Source organism: Salvelinus fontinalis, chromosome 1 (genome assembly GCF_029448725.1).
Source record: "Salvelinus fontinalis isolate EN_2023a chromosome 1, ASM2944872v1, whole genome shotgun sequence".
Lineage (NCBI taxonomy): Eukaryota > Metazoa > Chordata > Actinopteri > Salmoniformes > Salmonidae > Salvelinus > Salvelinus fontinalis.
In genome coordinates this window covers 15,597,461-15,620,768 of record NC_074665.1, presented here as the reverse complement: position 1 = coordinate 15,620,768, position 23,308 = coordinate 15,597,461, and the positions used below count along the sequence as shown (strand labels likewise).

At 43.7% G+C, this 23,308-nt stretch overlaps 1 protein-coding gene across 2 annotated transcripts in view; it reads right to left on the bottom strand.

Moving 5' to 3' along the window:
* Window positions 1-5,021: 5,021 nt before the first annotated feature.
* Window positions 5,022-23,308, bottom strand: part of LOC129820412 (serine/threonine-protein kinase tousled-like 2) — a 29,214-nt gene continuing 10,927 nt past the window's right edge. The window contains exons 4-20 of one of the 2 annotated variants that reach the window (XM_055877481.1): window positions 21,503-21,604; window positions 21,203-21,301; window positions 20,976-21,089; window positions 20,457-20,549; window positions 20,098-20,208; window positions 19,275-19,411; window positions 18,883-19,089; window positions 16,011-16,077; window positions 15,769-15,866; window positions 15,106-15,187; window positions 14,575-14,666; window positions 13,047-13,136; window positions 12,705-12,874; window positions 10,902-11,040; window positions 9,723-9,834; window positions 9,276-9,383; window positions 5,022-5,997 (exon numbers count right to left, since the gene is read on the bottom strand). In XM_055877481.1, the coding sequence (XP_055733456.1) occupies window positions 5,818-5,997; window positions 9,276-9,383; window positions 9,723-9,834; window positions 10,902-11,040; window positions 12,705-12,874; window positions 13,047-13,136; window positions 14,575-14,666; window positions 15,106-15,187; window positions 15,769-15,866; window positions 16,011-16,077; window positions 18,883-19,089; window positions 19,275-19,411; window positions 20,098-20,208; window positions 20,457-20,549; window positions 20,976-21,089; window positions 21,203-21,301; window positions 21,503-21,604 (2,001 nt within the window). In that variant the 3' untranslated portion in view covers window positions 5,022-5,817. The remainder of the gene's footprint in view (window positions 5,998-9,275; window positions 9,384-9,722; window positions 9,835-10,901; window positions 11,041-12,704; window positions 12,875-13,046; window positions 13,137-14,574; window positions 14,667-15,105; window positions 15,188-15,768; window positions 15,867-16,010; window positions 16,078-18,882; window positions 19,090-19,274; window positions 19,412-20,097; window positions 20,209-20,456; window positions 20,550-20,975; window positions 21,090-21,202; window positions 21,302-21,502; window positions 21,605-23,308) is intronic. The other variant, XM_055877492.1, reaches the window with a different exon arrangement.

Here is a 23,308-nt window from a genome sequence, read left to right as displayed (position 1 = left end):
CCGTTTTCCTGACAAAATGTAAGAAGTACTTTTGGGTGTCAGGGAAAATGTATGGAGTAAAAAGTACATTATTTTCTTTTGGAATGTAGTGAAGTAAAAGTAAAAGTAGTCAAAAATATCAATAATAAAGTACAGATACCCACAAAAACTACTTAAGTAGTACTTTAAATTATTTTTACTTAACTACTTTACACCACTGCTGGAGAGGAAGTAAACCGCTCAGGGATTTCACCATGAGGCCAATGGTGACTTTAAAACAGTTACAGAGTTGAATGGCTGTGATGGAGGATGGATCAACAACATTGTAGTTACTCCACAATACTAACCTAATTGACAGAGTGAAAAGAAGGAAGACCGTACAGAATAAAAAATATTCCAAAACATGCATCCTGTTTGCAACAAGGCACTAAAGTAATACTGAAAAAAAATGTGGCAAAGCAATTAACTTTTTGTCCTTAATACAAGCATTATACACTGCTCAAAAAAATAAAGGGAACACTTAAACAACACAATGTAACTCCAAGTCAATCACACTTCTGTGAAATCAAACTGTCCACTTAGGAAGCAACACTGATTGACAATACATTTCACATGCTGTTGTGCAAATGGAATAGACAAAAGGTGGAAATTATAGGCAATTAGCAAGACACCCCCAATAAAGGAGTGGTTCTGCAGGTGGTGACCACAGACCACTTCTCAGTTCCTATGCTTCCTGGCTGATGTTTTGGTCACTTTTGAATGCTGGCGGGGCTTTCACTCTAGTGGTAGCATGAGACGGAGTCTACAACCCAGACAAGTGGCTCAGGTAGTGCAGCTCATCCAGGATGGCACATCAATGCGAGCTGTGGCAAGAAGGTTTGCTGTGTCTGTCAGCGTAGTGTCCAGAGCATGGAGGCACTACCAGGAGACAGGCCAGTACATCAGGAGACGTGGAGGAGGCCGTAGGAGGGCAACAACCCAGCAGCAGGACCGCTACCTCCGCCCTTGTGCAAGGAGGAGCAGGTGGAGCACTGCCAGAGCCCTGCAAAATGACCTGCAGCAGGCCACAAATGTGCATGTGTCTGCTCAAACGGACATAAACAGACTCCATGAGGGTGGTATGAGGGCCTGACGTCCACAGGTGGGGGTTGTGCTTACAGCACAACACCGTGCAGGACGTTTGGCATTTGCCAGAGAACACCAAGATTGGCAAATTCGCCACTGGCGCCCTGTGCTCTTCACAGATGAAAGCAGGTTCATACTGAGCACATGTGACAGACGTGACAGAGTCTGGAGACGCCGTGGAGAACGTTCTGCTGCCTGCAACATCCTCCAGCATGACCGGTTTGGCGGTGGGTCAGTCATGGTGTGGGGTGGCATTTCTTTGGGGGGGGCCGCACAGCCCTCCATGTGCTCGCCAGAGGTAGCCTGACTGCCATTAGGTACCGAGATGAGATCCTCAGACCCCTTGTGAGACCATATGCTGGTGTGGTTGGCCCTGGGTTCCTCCTAATGCAAGACAATGCTAGACCTCATGTTGCTGGAGTGTGTCAGCAGTTCCTGCAAGAGGAAGGCATTGATGCTATGGACTGGCCCGCCCATTCCCCAGACCTGAATCCAATTGAGCACATCTGGGACATCATGTCTCGCTCCATCCACCAACGCCACGTTGCACCACAGACTGTCCAGGAGTTGGCGGATGCTTTAGTCCAGGTCTGGGAGGAGATCCCTCAGGAGACCATCCGCCACCTCATCAGGAGCAAGCCCAGGCGTTGTAGGGAGGCCATACAGGCACGTGGAGGCCACACACACCACTGAGCCTCATTTTGACTTGTTTTAAGGACATTACATCAAAGTTGGATCAGCCTGTAGTGTGGTTTTCCACTTTAATTTTGAGTGTGACTCCAAATCCAGACCTCCATGGGTTGATAAATTTGGGTTGATAAATTTCCATTGATAATTTTTGTGTGATTTTGTTGTCAGCACATTCAACTATGTAAAGAAAAAAGTATTTAATAAGAATATTTCATTCATTCAGATCTAGGATGTGTTATTTTAGTGTTCCCTTTATTTTTTTGAGCAGTGTATTTTTCATTCGGTACAGACTTCCTTTTCACACTGCCATTTAGGTTCGTTTTGTGGAGTAACTACAATGTAGTTGATCCATCCTCAGTTTTCGATCACAGCCGTTAAACTGTTTTAAAGTCAACATTGGCCTCGGTGAAATCCCTGAGCGGTTTCCTTCCTCTCCAGCAAATGAGTTAGGAAGGACGCCTGTATCTTTGTAGTGACTGGATATATTGATACACTATTTTTACGTTCCCCAGTTTCTAGGTTGTTGTGTGTTTTTATGTGTGTTTTTCAGGAAATGGCTTCCTGGATTCCCCTAAGCAGCTGATTGGTCAGCCCCATTGATGATTGGAGTTCTGACCCTGCGCTCTCGTCAGATACAGCTGTCTACAATTACAGACACCTTCTGTAGCTTTAAACGCCAAAGTTCCTTTGTTAGGAACTGGGAGCTTCTTGAAATGTCCTGTGTTGGTTGTTGCTCAGTGAGAGCTTTTGGATATGGCCTGTGTTGGTCGTTGTTCAGTGAGAGCTTCTTGGTATGTTGTGTGTTTCGTTGGTCTGTATAATTTGTAAAGTATTTTGTAGCTGGTCCTGCTGACGTTTGTGTATGCCATAGGACTGTGTTTTTGTTAAGTGAAATTGTTCACTTTTCTGTTGTAATTATTGTTTAATTTCTTCCCAGGGGGGGGAAGTGGAAGGCACCGTGGGAGTGTTTAGGCAAGAGGCCTGCGGGCATACATATACCCGTAGTATGTACTATGTCTATGCACACTAGGTAAGACCTGGGCGGACCATCCCCTATATTTTGGTTAGTGCGCCAGTTGGTGGTAGGTAGGAGAGGGGGCTTTAACTTCTTTCTTTTGGTTCTGTCCAGCCCCTTTTCCCCAAATTACCGTGTGAAGGAAGAAATAAATTCCCTGTTAACAGTAATGTCACATACCTCTTTCACTACACATGGAGTTGTGTAGCAGGGTGTTGCGTTCCCTCCAAGAAGTGTGCGTAACAACCATCCAAGTGTAATTATTAACTTCACCATGCTTAAACTGATATTCAATGTCTTTTTATTTATCCACCTACCAATGGGTGCCCTTCTTTGCAAGGCATTGGAAAACCTCCCTGGTCTTTGTGGTTTGAAAGTCACTGTTCAACTGAGGGACCTTACAATTATCTGTATGTTCGGGGTACAGAGATGAGGTAGTAATTCAAAGTCTGTTAACCCTCCTGTTCTGGTCGAGTTGAACCGATTTACAAGTTCTCTCTGAAAAATTGAATCTGATCTTCATAAGGTTCCATGACTTTGTCCACACAAAATAAATGTAGGTTGTTATGTGGTTGAGACTACAATTAGTGAAAATTTGAGTTCAGGCACATGCCCATTCATCAGATGGACACACTTTCTCTCCCAGACCTCCACATGGATGTGTGTTTGAGCACACACACGTCACTCCCCTTCTTGGCTTCCATGGCAACCCCGACAGGAACCTTTCCCCAGGGTAACTGGTATTCAAACAATTGCAACATTGTTTCAATACTATACCGAACTTTTCTAGCAGCACAATGATCAAATGACGTACTGCTTTTGATCATGAAACTAGGAAACTGACGTAGTCTGTGATAAATAGCACAATATTTTTGAGTATTTGTTACTCAAAGATGAGTTATCGGGCCTCCCGGGTGGCGCAGTGGCCTAGGGCACTGCATCGCAGCGCTAGCTGTGCCACCAGAGACTCTGGGTTCGCGCTCTGTCGCGACCGGGAGGTCCGTGGGGCGACGCACAATTAGCCTAGCGTCGTCCGGGTTAGGGAGGGTTTGGCCGGTAGGGATAACCTTGTCTCATCGCGCACCAGCGACTTCTGTGGCGGGCCGGGCGGTAACCAAGGTGCACGTTGTTTCCTCTGACACATTGGTGCGGCTGGCTTCCGGGTTGGAGGCGCGCTGTGTTAAGAAGCAGTGCGGCTTGGTTGGGTTGTGTTTCGGAGGACGCATGGCTTTCGACCTTCGTCTCTCCCGAGCCTTCGTCTCTCCGGGAGTTGTAGCGATGAGACAAGATAGTAATAACTAACAATTGGATACCACGAAATTGGGGAGAAAAGGGGGTAAAAAAACAAAAGTTATCAGCAGATAAAAGTTCAGAACTTAAGTGGATATGGATTGATAGTGTAACGACCCTGGGTTTATAAGCGCGGAAATCGACTCTGCCGCTTGAGCATGCTTTTGCGGCACAGTCGGTAGCGCGCCGGACCTCGGGCTAGAAGGTCGAGGGTTCGAGACCTGCTCCCTGCTCGTTTCATTACATTGGTGTCAGAAGTGATCGGACCTCGCATCCACGACAGTGCGTGTGCTTGGCCGGTGAGCGCGTTCCTGTAAGACGTAAAGTCGCAAGCTAGCGCGAGGACGCGCTCTTTGAAAGGAGGGAGTAGTGTAACGACCCTGGGTTTATAAGCGCGGAAATCGACTCTGCCGTTTGAGCATGCTTTTGCAGCACAGTCGATAGCGCGCCGGATCTCAGGCTAGGAGGTCGAGGGTTCGAGACCTGCTCCCTGCTGTTTCATTACAATAATAAGCTAAACACGTATTGCACAGAGTCCATGCAATTTGTTACTTAAGCACATTTATACTCCTGAACTTCATGCTCACCATAAAAGGGATTGAATACTAAGACTTTAGTCTCTAAATCTCTACAAATCATTTTTCATTATTTCATTTTCCGAAGGCACTGAGATTGGCTATTCAGGCAGTCGTTGGGTTGCTAGCCTTGTACGTAGCTAGCTCTGTATTACCAGTTAGGCTATTCTGCTTCTCTGGTAAACACACCTATGCTCAAGCGTGAAATCATGTTTCACAATATACTAAAATAACATTGCTATTATTTAAGTCATGTTGGAATTTAGATTTATACTGCACAATTTGCAATGAATGAGAATTATCTTTGACGTAACTCTTCGCTAACAAACCACAAAGTCATACCAACAATCGGTGAATGGTTTATATGCATTTCTATTAAGTCCCTCCCTCTCCATTTTGGGGGAAAGCCTCATGAAAAAAATAGACAAAGTAAATTCCCAGTCCAATATAATATTTAAATCAGTCAAGTGAAAATGACTGCTTTCTTTAACTTGTCAATGTAAACCTAACAGTGTTGTATCAGCCAGGCATGCTTTCAACTTAGGTCATCAGAAATAGAAACTCCCCCATCATTTGAGCCCTTAAAAATAGTTCATGGCTCACCATGGGGGGGGGGGTACTTGATTATATTGTTGGGAAATATAGAGTTCAACTTACGATACACCTCAAGCAAAAATATTTTTAAAAAAGCTTCTCAAAACAAATGGAATGGATGTAGGAAAATGGTGCCGACAGACAGGGCTGCCATGCTTCTAGCTTACAAGCATTTCGCTACATCTGCTAAACATGTGTATGTGACAAATACAAATTGATTTGAGCTGTTTGGTTTTTCCCACAACACACATACTGTAACTTCAGTCCATTTTCCTATAGCCCTCTGAAGCAGCCCACCTGACAGGCCAAGCAAGGTCTTTCTCTTATTTGTGGTGTGTGTACGTGGGCAGCCAGTGGGTCCTACAGACAAGCCATAGACTGGCACTGCCCCTTCGCGTCTTAGGAGGGGTGAGGATAGGGAGGGCACTTCAGATATTACTCCTCCATCCTTTAGTCTGTTTTTACCTCCTCCTTCCCCCATCCCCCTATCCAGAAGGGAGGGTGTTTGAGTAATGTGGCCAGGGGCCCTCTGGGGTAGCATTGGGCACCTCAGTTTGAGGCACTGCTGTTGTATGCGCTGGAGGTAGAGGGCGTGGAGCCCGACGCCAACGGCCCGGCTCCAGTGGCCAGGGCCTTGCGGAAGGGGGGCATGAGGAAGGGGTCTTGGGCCAGCTGCAGCACGTCGATGCGCTCCTCCTTGCGGTAGGCCAGGCAGCGGCGGATGAAGGCCTGACGGAGAGAGAGGTATAGAGGCACCGAAGTGAGAATTTTTTTAGGAGGTAGATCAGCTTTAATATTGCATATAGATTGTGGCTTCCATCAATAATTGTCTGCATCATTTCCAATCCCCTGATAGATACACACAGTACAAGTCAACAAAAATAACACTACTCATTCAAGGGTTTTTCTTTATTTTTACTATTTTCTACATTGTAGAATAGTCAAGACAAACTATGAAATAACATATGGAATCATGTAGTAACCCAAAAAGTGTTGAACAAATCAAAATATATTTTAGATTCTTAAAAGTAGCCACACTTTGCCTTGATGACGCGTTGCATTCTCTCAACCAGATTCATGAGATAGTCACCTGGAATGCATTTCAATTAACATGTGCGCTTTGTGGAATTTCTTTCCTTCTTAATACGTTTGAGCCAATCAGTTGTGTTTTGAGAAGGTAGGGGTGGTATACAGAAGATAGCCCTATTTGGTAAAAGACCAAGTCCATATTATGGCAAGAACAGCGCAAAGAGAAATGACAGTCTGAAATGTTCCATATTGACAATAACTTTTTCGATTGCAGTCGCAAAAACCATCAAGCACTATGATGAAACTGGCTCTCATGAGGATCCCCACAGGGAAGGAAGAGTTACTTCTGCTGCACAAGATGAGTTCATTAGAGTTAACTGCACCTCAGATTGCAGCCAAAATAAATGCTTCATAGTTCAAGTAACAGACACATCTCAACATCAACTGTGTCAATCAGGCCTTCATGGTCGAATTGCTGCAAAGAAACCACTACTAAAAGGACACCAATAAGAAGAAGAGACTTGCTTGGGCAAGAAACACAAGCAATGGACATTAGACTGATGGAAATCTGTCCTTTGGTCTGACGAGTCCAAATTTGAGATTTTTGGTTCCAACCACTGTCTTTGTGAGACGTGGTGTGGGTGATCGGACGATCTCCGCATGCATGGTTCTCACCGTGAAGCATGGATGAGGTGGTGTGATGGTTTGGGGATGCTTTGCTGGTGAATTCAAGGCATACTTAACCAGCATGGCTGCCACAGCATTCTGCAGCAATACGCCATCCCATCTGGTTTGTGCCTAGTGGGACTCATTAGTTTTTCAATGGCACAAAACACAACTCCAGGCTGTGTAAGGGCTATTTGACAATGAAGGAGAGTGATGGTGCTGCATCAGATGACCTGGTCTCCACAATCACCCAACCTCAATTCAGATGGCTTGGGATGAGTTGGACCGCAGAGTGAAGGAAAAGCAGCCAACAAGTGCTCAGCATGTGGGAACTCCTTCAAGACTGTTGGAAAAGCATTCCAGGTGTAGCTGGTTGAGAGAGTGCCAAGAGTGTGCAAAGCTAGCAAGGCAAAGGGTGGCTACTTTGAAGAAGTAAAAAGTAACACTTTTTTGGTTGCTACATGAATATGTTATTTCATAGTTTTGATGTCTTCACTATTATTCTACAAAGTAGAAAATAGCAAAAATAAAGAAACCCTTAAATGAGTATGTGTGTCCAAACTTTTGACTGGTACTGTGTGTGTGTGTGTGTGAGTTATAGATATATTGTGGCGTACAGCAGGTCAGCCACCAGGGGGAGACTCGTCGAGGCCTGGAAACAGATGGAGTATACATCACGAGGCAGTGGCTCCATCTACTGGACGTGCCAGGTCTCAACGGTCTCTCCGGACAGGACTAATTGGGGTTGATTGGGAGCTGGTGAGTAATCAAGGGCAGATTGCTCACCAGCTGTGCAAGGCCCATAAAGCTGCCAGAAGGGCAGCACACAGGAAGAGGACATGGAGAAGTGAGGTGATTTCCATGTGGTTGGATACTGTTACCCGAGCTAAGCCGAGGGAGTTGAGTTTGTGTGCCCGACAGGATACAGGAAGACCCGGAGAAGGTATCCCGGAGAGGGTCTCATGGGGGAGACCTGTTCTTTTTGATTTATTATTTAATAAACACCCTTGAAACCGAGCTAATCATACTCTCTCCGTTATATATATATATATATATCAAATAAGCAAAAATGGGGAGATTTGATTATGTCAAGTCTTAGCTGATGGAGATCAGATACACCCTCCTACCCTGAAACACACACGCTGGTCCCCCCCGTTGTGACCATTTTCCCAAGCATCAAACCTTTTTGAATATGTTGTGACAAGTTAAACTTCTTGACGCTAGGGGTCAGATTATTTAAAAAAATATATATAATGTTCCCAAGGTAAACAGACCATTTCTCAGGTCCAGATCGTAGAATATGCATATAATTTACAGATTATGATAGAAAACACTCCAAAACTGATTTTGCAGGCGAAAACCTGAGGAAATCTAACCCGGAAGTGATAAAACAAAAATTAAAAAATAATCTGTCTTTCATTTCCCGTCTTTCTTCCATTTAAAGGGGTATCAAACAGATTCATTTTCCAATGGCTTCCTCAGGCTGTGACCAGGCTTTAGACATAGTTTCAAGCTTTTATTTTGAAAAATGAGCGAGATTTTTCAAAACGTGTCAGGTGTCCTTTGATTAGTTCATGCGCGTTAGAGTTGTAGCTCGACATTTTCTTTCTCTGTAGTATTGAATAGGTTACCGTCCGGTTGAAATATTATCGATTATGTATGTTAAAAACAAACTGAGGATTGATTATAAAAAACATTTGATATGTTTCTACGAACATTACGGATACTTTTTGGAAATTTCGTCGAACGGAACGAGGCTGTAGTTTTCTGAGCATTACGCGCAACCCAAATGGTGTTTTTTTGTTATAAAAGTAATATTTATCGAACGAAAATAATATTTATTGTGTAACTGGGAGTCTCGTGAGTGCAAACATCCGAAGATTATCAAAGGTAAACGATTAAATGTATTGCTTTTCTGACTTTCGTGACCATGCTAATTTGGGGCTAGCTGTTCTAGCATTGATTGATACACTCACAAAAGCTTGGATTGCTTTCGCTATAAAGCATATTTTCAATAGGTGGATTGACAACAAGCTAAGCTGTGTTATGGTATATTTCACTTGTGATTGCATGATTATAAATATTTTTAGTAATATTTTGCGCCCTGCAATTCAGCGGTTGTTTAGGAAAATGATCCTGCTAAAGGGATCCGTAGCGCAGAGAGGTTAAAGGAACGGTGGATGCTTCACTCAAGATACAATTCAATCTGGGTAAATGATTGTAAAGGGATGGGAGGTTGATTCCATGGTTTAGCTGACAGAGTGTGTGTGCATGCAAACGTATTTGTGCGTTTACAAATGTGTGCTGCATACCTTGGCTTCTGTGGTGACCACAGGTTTGGGAGGAAACTGCACCTCTTTGGCTTTCAGTATGGTGTTCTCCTGCAAGATGTCCTGCTGGGACTGGTTGTGTCCAAATGGCTGGAGAGAGGAATAAAATGAAAGAAATTTACGGAGGGAGACAAAAGCGATAGAGGGGGGAAAAGAGGCAGGACTTCTTTGAAAGCCTACACAACGCCAAGACTTTCAAGATCATTGTTGCTTGAAAAGGACAAAAGTAGAGCGGTCGAAGGGACTATCAAATAAATACTTAAGTGTAAAGTTTCAGTAGCCTTGCTAGAACAGCTGGTTCTAGAGTAACGTTTCAGACGGTGACGTTTGTCAGGCACGATGTTAGCAAGACATCGCAAGGACGCACAGCGTTGTGAAGGGGAATCCATTCACGCGCTCTACTTGAGCGTGGTGTGTGTGTGTGTTTACCTTGCGTCCGTAGAGGCTCTGGTAGAAGATGACCCCCACCGACCACACGTCCACCTTGTTGGAGATCTTGGGGGGTTCCTTGCCGACCACAAAACACTCTGGGGGCAGGTACCTGCAGAGGGGGCATTATAAATTAGTTAGTAATGTATACTAAACAAATATATAAAACGCAACATGTAGTGTTGGTCTCATGTTTCACGAGCTGATTTAAAAATAACACAGAAATGTTCCATGCGCAAACTGTCAGAAACCGTGTCAGGGAAGGACATCAGTGTGCTCGTCTTGCTCCTCATCGGGGTCTTGACCTGATTGCAGTTTGGCGTCGTAACCGACTTCAGTGGGCAAATCCTCGCCTTCGATCGCCGCTGGCTCCCTGGAGAAGTGTGTTCTTCAAGGATGAATCCCAGGTTTCAACTGTACCAGACAGATGTCAGTATAGCGTCGTGTGGGTGAGAGGTTTGCTGACGTCAACGCTGTGAACAGAGCGCCCAATGGTGGCAGTGGGGTTTTGCTATGGGCAGGAATAAGCTACGGACAACAAACACAATTGCATTTTATCGATGGCAATTTGAATGCACAGAGATACCGCGATGAGATCCTGAGGCCCATTGTCGTGCCATTCATCCACCGCCATGTCGGCCCTGTGTCGCAACGATCTGTACACCATTCCCGGAAGCTGAAAATGTCCCAGTTCTTCCCCCATTGAGCTTGTTTGGGATGCTCTGGATCGACAGCGCGTTCCAGTTCCCGCCAATATCCAGCAACTTTGTACAGCCATTGGAGAGCGGGACAGCATTCCACAGGCCACAATCAACAGCCTGAACAACTCTATGCGAAGGAGCTGTGTTGCGCTGCATGAAGCAAATGGTGGTCACACCAGATACAGACCGACTGGTTTAAAAAAAAAAACTTTTTTTTTTTTAAAGGTACAGTATCTGTGACCTACTATATCTGTATTCCCAGTCATGTGAAATCCATAGATTACAGCCTAGTGAACTTCAATTGACTAATTTCCCAATATGAACTGTAACTCAGTAAAATCTTTAGAAATTGTTGCATGTCGTTTTTTTTCTTCGTTTTTTTCTCCATTGTAGATTGAGTGTATGAATGTTATAAAGTTTCCATTGCTGACTGTTGTATGTGTGTGATTTTGCTTATATGTGTGTGTAAAGCACGTACCAGTAAGTCCCTGCTCCCTGGGAGGTCAGCTCCATCCCATCCACAGAGTTGTAGCTGTCGTCATCCATGATCTTGGACAGGCCGAAGTCGGTGATCTTGATCTCGCCGCACGCCGTGCCGTTCACCAAGAGGATGTTGCCTATGGAGAGAGAGAGATGGGAAATGTAGTGAAACGCATAACACACATTGTGATGGATCTTTTGATTGAGGTAATTTGTGGCAAGCAGTTCATTGTATTACATACATATGATCAAAGCTCCCTCTAAGCTGCACGCGAGCTCGTAGTAGCCCCGGGACTGCCGCGCAGAAGAAATACAATACAGTATTAGCCCACAGAGAGAAGCACGAGATTAGAAAGTTGAGTAAAGTTCAGAGTTTTCCCTGTTAGTTAACAATATCAACGTTTCCCCTTTACTGTGTTTGTGATTGAATCAACGCAATATTAGCCACTTTCAACACAACATACCGAAACAAAAAACGAACTATGCAAGAGATTTTGTAGTAGGCAGAACGCATTGGAGCAGGATTCTATTGCATTGACATGCACAACTCAGCCCATACTCCAAATAGACCAGACCAGTGTGGCATAACCACATCAGAGCTGCAGAGGGCCTTCATACAAATAAACCATTGCCATATATGGATCTGTGCCACTTACTTTGAACGGGACTGTTAATACCATGAGCGGTTGTGAGTAGATGCGCTTATTTTGAGATCAAAGCGGGAACTGCATGTAGCCACGTGCACATTTTGTTAATATTCTTTGCTCGTTAGGGTGTTATTAGCCCAGTTATAGATGATTTGTAGTCAGCAATAGGGGAGTGTACATTTCTAGCCATCTTTGAAAAGCGAGTCAGGTAAAGAGCTTTTGTCTTAAAGGGTTAGTGTTGTATTTTGAGACAGGCTTGAATAAGCTAAGTAGCCAATAGGCAGAGGGTAGCATAATTTGTCTGATTCTCTGTAATAATGGTATAGGAATAATAACTTATTTTATTTGGTAAAGTGGTTTCTTGCATCAAACAACATTTTCAGTCACCTTGTCTGAAAGGACAAGTGGATAAACAGGTTAATGTCAAGCCCTGCATGTTTTTTTCAAAAGTCTCATGGAATGTAGGCCTGCATCAAACACCACACATTGGCTGTTACTGTAGGCTGAATGATAGAAACTCTATTTCCATGTTAAAATGTTATGGGATGGCTTTTCTCCATTGTTTTTTATGGTAGGCCTACATTATGATCAAATAGAGTCTAGACAGTCTACTTGGCCACTTAAAACAGTAACTTAAGCGGGTACAGCCTCAGTGTTCACAGTAACCGCGCGCCGGAAGTTGCACAGAATTTTCACAACGTTCAAGTTTGCGCTCAGCGGACCTGAAATGACCTCAATGCTGAAATTTTTTGGGGGGAACATTGTATATGATAAATACATTTTACCATGAACTTTATTTGGTGTGTATGCTACAAAATACTATTAAAAAAGGGAAGACTATAGTGGACCGGCTAACTTAAAACCCAGATATGCATGGACGTCACAGCAGGGTCAAACAATCAAATACTGTCAAATCAGCTGGGCTCAATTTAGTTTGCAAGTTGAACTAATGGAATAGTACTAAAGGTGAAAAATCAAAGCTAAATCTAGCGCACCTTAAATACCGTCAAGTGTTTGACACGCACATATATATATTTGACCCGATCACTCCTGCACAGCTCAAGCCTACTCCTGCAACAATTAAGGTTAGGATTAGGGTTATCGGGGGCAGGTTAGGGTAAGGGTTGTCAGGAGCTGACCGTGGCCCGACTAACCTGGCTTGAGGTCATAGTGGATGATGGGCGGACGGATCTCGTTGAGGTACTTGAGGGCATTGACGATCTGCATGATGATGGAGCGGCCCTCCTTCTCAGACATCAGCTTGTGCTGCTTCAGGTAGAAGTCCAGGTCGTTGCCCTCGCAGAACTCCAGCACTGTGCAGAACCTGGGGAAGAGAACACACAGAGTGAAGCCTTTTAAAATTAGGAGAAAACCCTAGAATAATGGAAGTCACCATACAGACACCGAACTAAGGGTTAAATTGACTAGATTGACTATGAATAAAAGCATGGATGAAAGTTCCTATCCATCCATGGGTTAGTGATGGAATGACTTACGAGTCTGTGTCCAGTGAGAAGTAGTCATACAGTTTGACTATTCGGGGATGGTCCAGTTCCTTGTGGATCCTGTACTCTCTGCAGGCATGCCTGAAGCAAACATGGATGCACTATGGTCAAACACTGTAGTGACTCTACACAGCGCACACACACACACACACACACACACTAGATGTCTACAGTGTCGGACCTAAGCATTCACATGAAGACACACAGCCGAGAACATCTTGGAAAATCCCTACAACCGGATAATGGATGTACAGATTAAGGGGGTACTACATCAACCAAATATACATCAACCATCCAAGGAGTTTGTGTGTGATTTAAGTTAAACCATTATTTTATGGGCTGATTCAAATACTTAAAACACTGCCAACGACTGAGGTAGAGTTGGAGGCAACTGATTTAATCTCAGAATTTTTCTTGGATGTATATATATATATATATACACTGCTCAAAAAAATAAAGGGAACACTTAAACAACACAATGTAACTCCAAGTCAATCACACTTCTGTGAAATCAAACTGTCCACTTAGGAAACAACACTGATTGACAATACATTTCACATGCTGTTGTGCAAATGGAATAGACAGAAGGTGGAAATTATAGGCAAATAGCAAGACACCCCCCAAAACAGGACTGATTCTGCAGGTGGTGACCACAGACCACTTCTCAGTCCTCCTGCTGGAGGTCATTTTGCAGGGCTCTGGCAGTGCACCTCCTTGCACTAAGGCGGAGGTACCGGTCCTGTTGCTGGGTTGTTGCCCTCCTCCAAGTCTCCTGATGTACTGGCCTGTCTCCTGGTAGCGCCTGCATGCTCTGGACACTACGCTGACAGACACAGCAAACCTTTTTGCCACAGTTCGCATTGATGTGCCATCCTGGATGAAGTGCACTACCTGAGCCACTTGTGTGGGTTGTAGACTCCGTCTCATGCTACCACTAGAGTGAGAGCACCGCCAGCATTCAAAAGTGACCAAAACATCAGCCAGGAAGCATAGGAACTGAGAAGTGGTCTGTGGTCACCACCTGCAGAATCACTCCTGTTTTGGGGGGTGTCTTGCTAATTGCCTATAATTTCCACCTTTTGTCTATTCCATTTGCACAACAGCATGTGAAATGTATTGTCAATCAGTGTTGCTTCCTAAGTGGACAGTTTGATTTCACAGAAGTGTGATTGACTTGGAGTTACATTGTGTTGTTTAAGTGTTCCCTTTATTTTTTGAGCAGTATATATATATATATATATATATATATATATATATATATATATATATATATATATATATATATATATATATATATATATATATATATATATATATATATATGAGAAGGCAGCAATTATTTACTCAAATCTAAAGTAAAAAGCGAGAAACTGTGTTGAATATGATACAACCGGCAACAGCAGTACATCAAACTTGTTTTCCATAAAGTGCTTTCCAGTCTACTTAAAATTATTATTCTGTGCACCGAGACGGCTGTTTGGCGGACACAAAATGGCCGTCCAGCCGCAGGTTTCCTTACTTGTGGTAGTTCTCCTTCTTCTCATCCCTCCAGTTCTTGTTGAGCTGGTGGATCTTAACCGCCACGTATCTTTGCTCCGTTAGGTCAAAGGCCTAGGGATGAACACAGAGTGAATACAGAGTCAGACCAAAACAATGTTATAGAGTAATATTCAGTTCATTACATGGATGGACTTAGGGTGCCTTTCGTAAATTTCCTCCAGTGTTACAGAGTGAGCTCTGGGTCGTTCGTAAATTCAGAGCGTTGTCGGATTGTCCGTTCACTCGGAGCACAGAGCGGACACTGGACGCTCTGGTCAAGGAGTAGGGTTAATCTGAGCATTCTAATCTCGCAACAGCAATTGAGCACCCAAGCTAACTGGCTAAAGTTGGCTAGTTTGCTAGCTACTTCCAGAAACAAATGAGAGAACACCTCACTCTGACCATTTTACTCAACCCTAGCAGAGCTGGTTAGACTGTTTTCATGTTATTTTGGTTCAGTGACAAAGCTGTTTGCCGACGTTTACTGACAACAAGCCTAAAAAGTGGTCACCTTGTAAACTTCACTGAAGCCACCTCGTCCCAGGAGATATAATAGCAGGTATCGGTCGTTCAACGTGGGGTGGTCTTTAAATCTGAAGAGAGGGGGAGACCACTGGTCAGTTTCTGAATGAGGATTGATCAAAAGAAACAGATACATTCCAGGAGGATAAACATACAACAGGACAGTCCACTCCAAAATGTTCTGTACTCTTGCTGGTCCTGGAGCACTACAGGATGTGCTGGCTTTTGCTCCAGCCCAGCACTAACCCACTAGATTCAAATAATCAAGGTCTTCAATCTGCAGGTTGGCATTTATTGTCATGAATCTTGCCCTGGAGGCAGCTCTGCAGAGTGGTCACTACCTGGTGTGGCAACAAAGTCAACAAATCGTATTTTAACCCCAACCACACTGCCAACTCTGATGCTTAACCCTAACCTTAAATTATGGTTAAATATTTGTTTTCATGGATTTTTACAATAGCAAATTTTGACTTTACAGCTGGCCCAGCTAGCGGCAATCTCTCAGTTCTGCCTCCAGTGCAAGATTCATGACAAACATCAACCTGCCTTCAATCTTCAGGACCATGATAAGATAAATCTACTTTGTAGTGAGAACGAGTTTGGTAATTGGGATGGAATGCAGAAAAAGAGAGGAAGGCCAAGGGGAGCGTACGTGGAGTTGTCCTCGTTGTGGATCCTCTTCAACTCCCGGATGTGGAGGTTCCTGACGCGCTCCAACCTCTCCAGCTCTGCCTGGATCTCTGCCTCCTCCTACAGGAGACACACACTTGTTAGTCACTCAGTATCACACACACTTGATATAACAATCATGTCTAATGACAGTACTGTTTGGATTTATTGTGTATTGCATTTCTCCTGTTTCTTTTCAGAGATGACAGCGGAGAAGGACAGTACCTTCTTTAGATGCCCAAGCCGGAGTTTGAAAATCTCCTCCTGCTCGTGATATTCTGCAAGCGACAACCTGTGTGGTTCAAAGACAAAAGGGGCAACTATAAAACAAAGTCATCTTCTTTCGGTTTTCGTCTCTATTGAAGACTGCCCCAGTTAGGCGCTTAATCAACGGACCAGCTACACCTATGTGGAAGCTTGCTGTTCAGCACCTGAACAACTTGGATGTGCATATTTTACCCTTGTTGGAGTCTAGCTTGAAATATCTTTATTTATGCTACCTTACTAGAACTTATTGATTACTTTGCGTGTATAATGAATGTATATGTTTGTGTCAATGGAGGGTGGATAAGAACTAGGTGTATGGAAAGTTACTGAGTGGGACAATGGGGGGGGGCAGGAAGTTTACATTCGGTCAAATAACTATTGGTAAATCTCATGGATCCTATGGAGAAAGGCAAAGGGCAACAGTCTGGTTTAATTTACTGATCAGGTAAGACAGCCGCGGAGGAGTGAGGAATTTGGCCCGAGGTCAGGACAAATGAAGTGAGAAGGAACAGTTCTATTACACACATACTTACATGCCCAACAAGGTTCTAGCAGGGAGGCGTGGCCATGACTACACCAGTGAGAGGAACCAATTAAGTTCCTGACTAGCAATCGAGAAGTATTGGCTGTCTAGATGTGCAAGGAGTTGACTCCGCCTAGTAGGAGAGTATAAATATATGTGCTTGTGTAAAAATGTCTTGGTCTTTACAGCTGTATGACCCAGTGGGTGAATAAACTTGATTTGAGCTTTTCCTAGTCAACCGTTTGAGTTTTTAACTCTGTTTAGAACCTAACACCCTCTTCATTAATGGCTCTCTCACACGCTGCGATTTTTTGTAAATTCGACCGTCTTTTGATATCCTCCACTGTAAGAGAAAGAACAGCTGGTACATTTTGAAGATTTGCTATCAGAAGAGTGCATTCACTTTGCGACTCTGCCGTTGTGACACTGTCCGTGTCATTTCCACTATTATGAATAAAGTTTGATTTTATTTCATCATTCAAAATAGCAGATTCAAACAAAAGGCTTTTTTTTTTTTTTTTTTTATCTGTCATAATGTATATGTTCTAGTTGGCCAACAATGGCTATGTTAATAAAAGGCAGTCCAATTCAGATATTTTGCCACTAACTATTATTTTGACCAAATCAGATCAGCGCTTTTGACAATAATTGGAAAAAAGATCAGAGTGGCATACTACATTAGAAGCTAAATCTACTTAGGGTTTTCAAAAGCTAGCCAGCTTCAGTGTCACATTCCAGCTCAGGCTTCATCCGTATTACAATGGTGGATATTGTCGCAGATCATCCATTCTGTTGACCAGATACTCAAGCGGCCGCTCTAACAATGAAAATAAATGTCTTCAAAAATGGAAGGCAGTCGGGAGGCAAGATCAAGTGGGAGTTGGACCATTCTAGCCAATGAGAGGGCAGATACGCATGTGAATAGGCACAACACTGACATATATATATTTTTTTTTTAAATCAAAGTTGCAGGGATGTTATGTGTCTTACTTATATTAGTACACTAGTAACAACCTAAACATATATTCATTCAAATAAGCCTCACGTAGCAAATAAGCCATTGCAATTTTCTGGGACCAAATTTGACACGCTCTCAATAACCTCCATAGACAAAAACGTCTCGCTTGGTTAGTGGGGGGAAAAATTGAAATAAGATACACCACCTTCTGGAGAAGATGGATAACTGGGCCCAAAATCTCTCTCGGTTCGCCTCTTCCTTAGGGTGCGCCTCAGTCGTGTTCCTCAAATGACGCAATCTGATTTCATTGGTCCTCAACTCGCAGCTCAGACACTGCATTCAGTATAAATGGAGTTAGCCTGCCCCAGAGCAGGTTAGTTTTGATGGTTTCTTTGCCATAGAAATTTACCTGGCTAAAAGGTGAGCCATTTTCACATTACCGGTTATCCCAAGTAGACTCAGAGTTGGACAAAAATACCTTGCCAACTCCTCAAAACAGATTCGTAGTATAGGGCTCAGAATTGGGCTGCCTGTGTAAACAGAGCCAGTAAATGTAGTTAATACATTGGCATTAGATTGAGATATATTTGGTTGTTTTCACAAAATAGTGTGAAATACACACAAACTAAATGTAGGGAAATGTTGTTGTGATGTTAAAAAGATGAACCAATTGCTCCATCTTTTCTACAGCACATGCCAGCATGCAGTGTTTCTATTGGCCAAAGACAACACTCGTGTGGAATCTCCCTTGTAGTGTTCACACAGCACGAAAAGTGCAAAGCTGTGACAGAAAATTCAGACATTTGGTGTTGTCCGGAGCTCGCAAGTGCAATAAATTGGATGTCGTTGACCCTACCATACAGTGACTCATGAGCTCCCGTTTTTCACGAACGACCTAAAGATCATGAAAAATAGCTGCGACACATGAATCGTGCCACTATCGTTCCAAACTCGTACTGTGGGGGCTTGACATAAGTCAACGACACTGGCCAAATCGACCCCTAGACCCTCTGCACTTGTGGGGATCTGAGAGGATTTAACAGGTGTAAGCAATATCGTAATAGCTTCAATTTGTCCTCTAATAAGCTAGGTGGAAGTTTCACCATATTGCCTATGTAAATCTAATCGTCTAAAATTCCTAAAAGGGCATTGGGACACCCTTTCCCTATACCTGTATCGTGTTCATAAGGACACTCAAGGGAAAACATTTGGCAACAGAAAATGAGAAGGAGCCTTTCTTATTGGACAAGTTCATGTAGTCCCTCCCTGTTTTCCTTTGTTTTATTCAATTTTGTTCCTTATGAACATGACCCACACAAAAATAAGCCAGAGGCACAATTCGTCCTTACGCTTCGTTGTCTTGTCCGTTGGTCTTGCTCTTGCGTTTGTTGGTGCCGGAGCTGTTGGGGGCAGTTGGAGGCTCCATGGTGTTGGGTGTAGTGAGGAGGGTGAGGCTCTGGGCTGTGGTGGTGGTGGTTGTAGAGGGCTTCCTCTTACCCAGCAGCTTCCTCTGTCTCTCTATGTCCTCCCTCTGAGAGTTTATCCTCTCCTGCTGCCTGGGAACACACACACAGAGGCAGACACAATGAGGGGCAATGAGGATGGCACAGTGCTGGACCATTGAAATCATAGTCATTCTATTTATTTCTATGCGTTAGGAGTAAAGTGTATGTATGTGTGACTTTAAGCTGTGTGTGTTCACTTGAAAAGGTTGTGTGTGTGCGCGTGTGTGTACACTGACTTGATGAGGTTCTGGAAGGCGTATCCGTCGGTCCATTGCTCGGTGAAGGAGGCTCCGTGTCTCACGGTGGTGAAGTGGCCCAGTCGCAGGCGGTCCTGCATGCTTTTGTCCCGGCACGTCCTCTTCTCCTGCTTCGACTGGACACACACACACACACCGCTGATTACAATTATTTACTTCTAATCAGGGTCTGATTTTGACCTATGACACCAGGTGAGTAGAATCTCAGGCCAATTAATTAAAAGGGCAATTCCACGACTTTTCAACCTCAATCATTATCTTCAGCCCATACCAGTGTCTACACATGTGAAAACAGCACGGTTCTATGATCTACAGTAAAAAAAAGATGAGGTTCTAAAAAATGGTTCTGTGAAGAAAAACAGTGATTTTCAAAACCTGCAATATGTTTCTAGCCAGAAGGAGGATATTTTCTTGCTCTCCACATCACTGCGAAACTCATGTTTGAAAATCACTGTTTTAACTTTTGACGTCATTGGGTAGAACTTAACTTTATATTTTCTCCCCCTACAAAACATAGAAATACACCTTTTTACATATGTAGACACTGGTATTGTGCTGGAGATAACAAACATGAGATGGAAAAGTGGTGGAATAGCCATTTAACTACCAGGTAGCTAGTACTCTGGACCTCCAAGGGTTAGGATTTACCTTGAGCCAGGTTATGCTTCTTCTGCGGTGTGAACAGACCCTTATGCCACTCGGCATCGATTTTGCACTAAGTACTGCTCGTTTTAAAGTTTAACCATATCAGCTTGTTGTTTTGGACATTTAGAACCAAGGGTGTCCATGGAAATACATTCACCTTCTCGATAAGCAGCTTTTTGCTCATGGTCACACACTTGTTGAGGCGCTCCTTGTACCGCTCCAGCGCCCTCTGTTGCTCGTCTATCTGGCGCCGCAGGTCACAGTTAGTCTAGGGGGGGGGGGAAATGTGTTTGTATACAGTAGTAGTTTTGCCTCCCTAGTTATCAGACACCTACTATCACAGTAACTTCCCAACATCATTTGACAATTACATTGAGATGTAAACTAAGATGATTTGCAAATAAACAAGCAACGTTTTGGTCACATTAAACATTTTGGATTCTCCTACACAGTTTTTCTTCTAACGGGTAACTCCAATGCCGTAGAAAGAGATAAAGATGTGAAACAATGTCTTACCCTCAATAAGTCGTCGATTCGTCCCTCCTTCTTCTCTAGGTCAGAGTTCTTGTTGTTCTCTAATGCTGTCAGCTTCTCAAGCGTCAAGTCAGACTGGGGTGTGTGTAGGAGAGTGAGTGAGTGGGAGGAGAGAGAGAAAAGGAGAGATGGGAAAAGCGAGAGAGAAAAAGAGAGACGGGAAAAGCGAGAGAGAAAAAGAGATGGGAAAGCGAGAGAGAGAAAAAAGATTGGAAAAGAGAGGGAGGAGAGAGAGATTAGTACAAAAGGCACTAATGACAGAATGGACAATGCATCCATCAATAGGGTTGATTAATCAACAAATGCGTAGTTAGGCTGGTGGTCAATAACCAGCTTTCCAATTATTTCCAAGTTAAGGATAGGATTACTTCAACTGCCTAGTATGGAGTGGCACAACATCAGTGCGTTCTAATATGGCAGAAGTGGATGTGAGCTGTGCCAAGGGGAGACCATTGTCTAGCCATGCCAGGTAAGGCGGGAGGGCCAGGCAGAGCTGTTTACCTGAGTAGATTTGTGACAGGATGAGGAGGAGTGGAGCAGAACAGACTTCAGAGAGCTGGAGGAGGGCTCGACGGGAGCTGCTGAGCCTGTGGACGACGGACTGCCTTGCTGCACCTAATGAGATAGAAGGGGGGGGGGGGGGGGATATTTCAGACTGTTCCCATCGATCTACACTGAGAGTCATGTTAGTCGTTAAGTGAGGGAGCATAAAGAGGGCTGGTGCTCACCGCCACTGGGGGGTTAGAGTGTGAGTGTTGACAGGAGGAGCGCACCAGGGGAGGGATGCCCCGCGCCAGACTGGTGGCAGGGCAACTACCACCAGCAAACTGAGTCAAAGCATTGTGCGCGCGAGAGAAACAGAGAAATGATTGAACCATTGAAGGATGAAAGTACAAGCACAGACAAAGAGTCTGAAGAAATGCTGTATTTCAAATCAAGCGTGTTAAAGTGCTTCACATGAAGGTAATGAGATAAAGACAGCCATGTGTTAGCAAGAAAGCTACGCAGTTCAGGAATTTCTCACTCACCTCAAAATAGTCGCTAATTTTGTGACTTCTGGCGCCTCCCTTATCGTACTGCTCTCCTTTCCTCTTCCTGGTTCTCTGGTCACTGGGCTTCTTCTCTGGTGTCTAAGCAACGGGGGGGGTCACACAGTACACACCATTGGAGGAAAGACAACTACAGAATAACTTGTGTCCATCTTTTCTGGGTTACCTAATGTCCATTGATCGTGTGTGTGTGTGTGTAACTATACTTGTGGGGCCAAGAATAGTAAACAATAAAAAATTACCAACTGGGGACATTTTGTTAGTCCCCACTGTTAAGTTCATGTTTTAAGTATCCCTATATATCTGTTATTAGGGGGCTCACTCAGTCAAGAGTGGCCTGCGCAGGGAGTCTTGTTGTCGATGGACCTAGCCTTGAGTGTAATGGCTACCTTGTAGTGTGTTCATATAGTATAGTAAACTTTTTAAAACTGGAACCTTGTCGTTGTGTCATTTCGAGTTAACCATCCTCTGCTACCAATGTTAATAACTACAATGTGCCACCTCGCTTAGACGAGAAGAGGTCGTACGAAAGTTGGAAAAATAAACTTGGAATCTGGACACGGGTTACTAATCTGGACGCGAAAAAGCAAGCACTTGCGGTGGTATTATCGCTCGAGGGAAGAGCAAGAGATACAGCACTGGAAATATCCGTTGAGGATTTGAACAAGGATGACGGTATGGTGAATTTGATCAGAGCACTGGATTCTGTGTTTCTTAAAGAAGAGAAAGACCGTGCCTACGAGGCATATTCAAACTTTGACAGTGTTACGAGAGATATTTCGGTTGCAATGACGGACTAGATCATTGATTTCGAACAGAGGTACAATAGGATGCGCAAGTACGACATGGTTCTCCCGGATGCACTGTTATCTTTCAAGTTGCTAGATACTGCCGAGAAACAGTTGGCTTTGACTGCTTGTACTGTGCTGACTTTTGCATCAATGAAGTCCGCACTAAAAATAATTTTTGGTGAAAAGACGTCTGTCGCGCCAATAACAGGTGTAATGCAAGTGAGTGACGCAGCATATTACACTGAGCAGCAAAGAAAAGGCGCCAACAAGTCACGTTCTCAAGACAACCAGAAGATGGCGCCATTTCCCGGCACAAATCCATTGGACAAATATGGAAGGAGATCAAAATGTGCTATTTGTCAGAGCACTTACCATTGGGTTAAAGACTGTCCTCATAAAAATGTAAACACAGAGATAGAGCAGTGTAACATTACACTGTTTTCAAATGAATCTTCTTCTGATACTGAGATTTTTATAGTTGAATCCTTAGGCTCTGCTGTGATTGATACTGCATGTACACGGACAGTGTGTGGCGCAAAATGGCTTGATAGCTATGTCAGTGAACTAAGTATGAAAGAAGTACAAAATATGATTGACACACCAAGCAATAGAGCTTTCAAATTTGGAGATGGGAGAATGGTCCATTCTATCAAGAGAGTTAAGATACCAGCAAAAATTGGTCAGACAAAGTGTCACATTGAAACAGAGGTGGTCCCTACAGATATCCCCTTACTATTAAGCAAAGCTTCCCTCAAGAAGGCAGGTGGCTGTACTAGACATAAAAAATGACAAGGCAGTGATGTTTAAACAACCAGTGACTCTTGAACTTACTACCTCAGGCTACTATTGTGTAAACATTTTAGACAAAGCAATCGCAGAGTCCATGCAAAAATGAGATTCTGACAGTCACAGAGAACATGAACACAAAAGAAAAACAAAGTACTGAAAAACACAAAGTACTGTTAAAGCTTCAAACAGTTTGGACATGCTACAG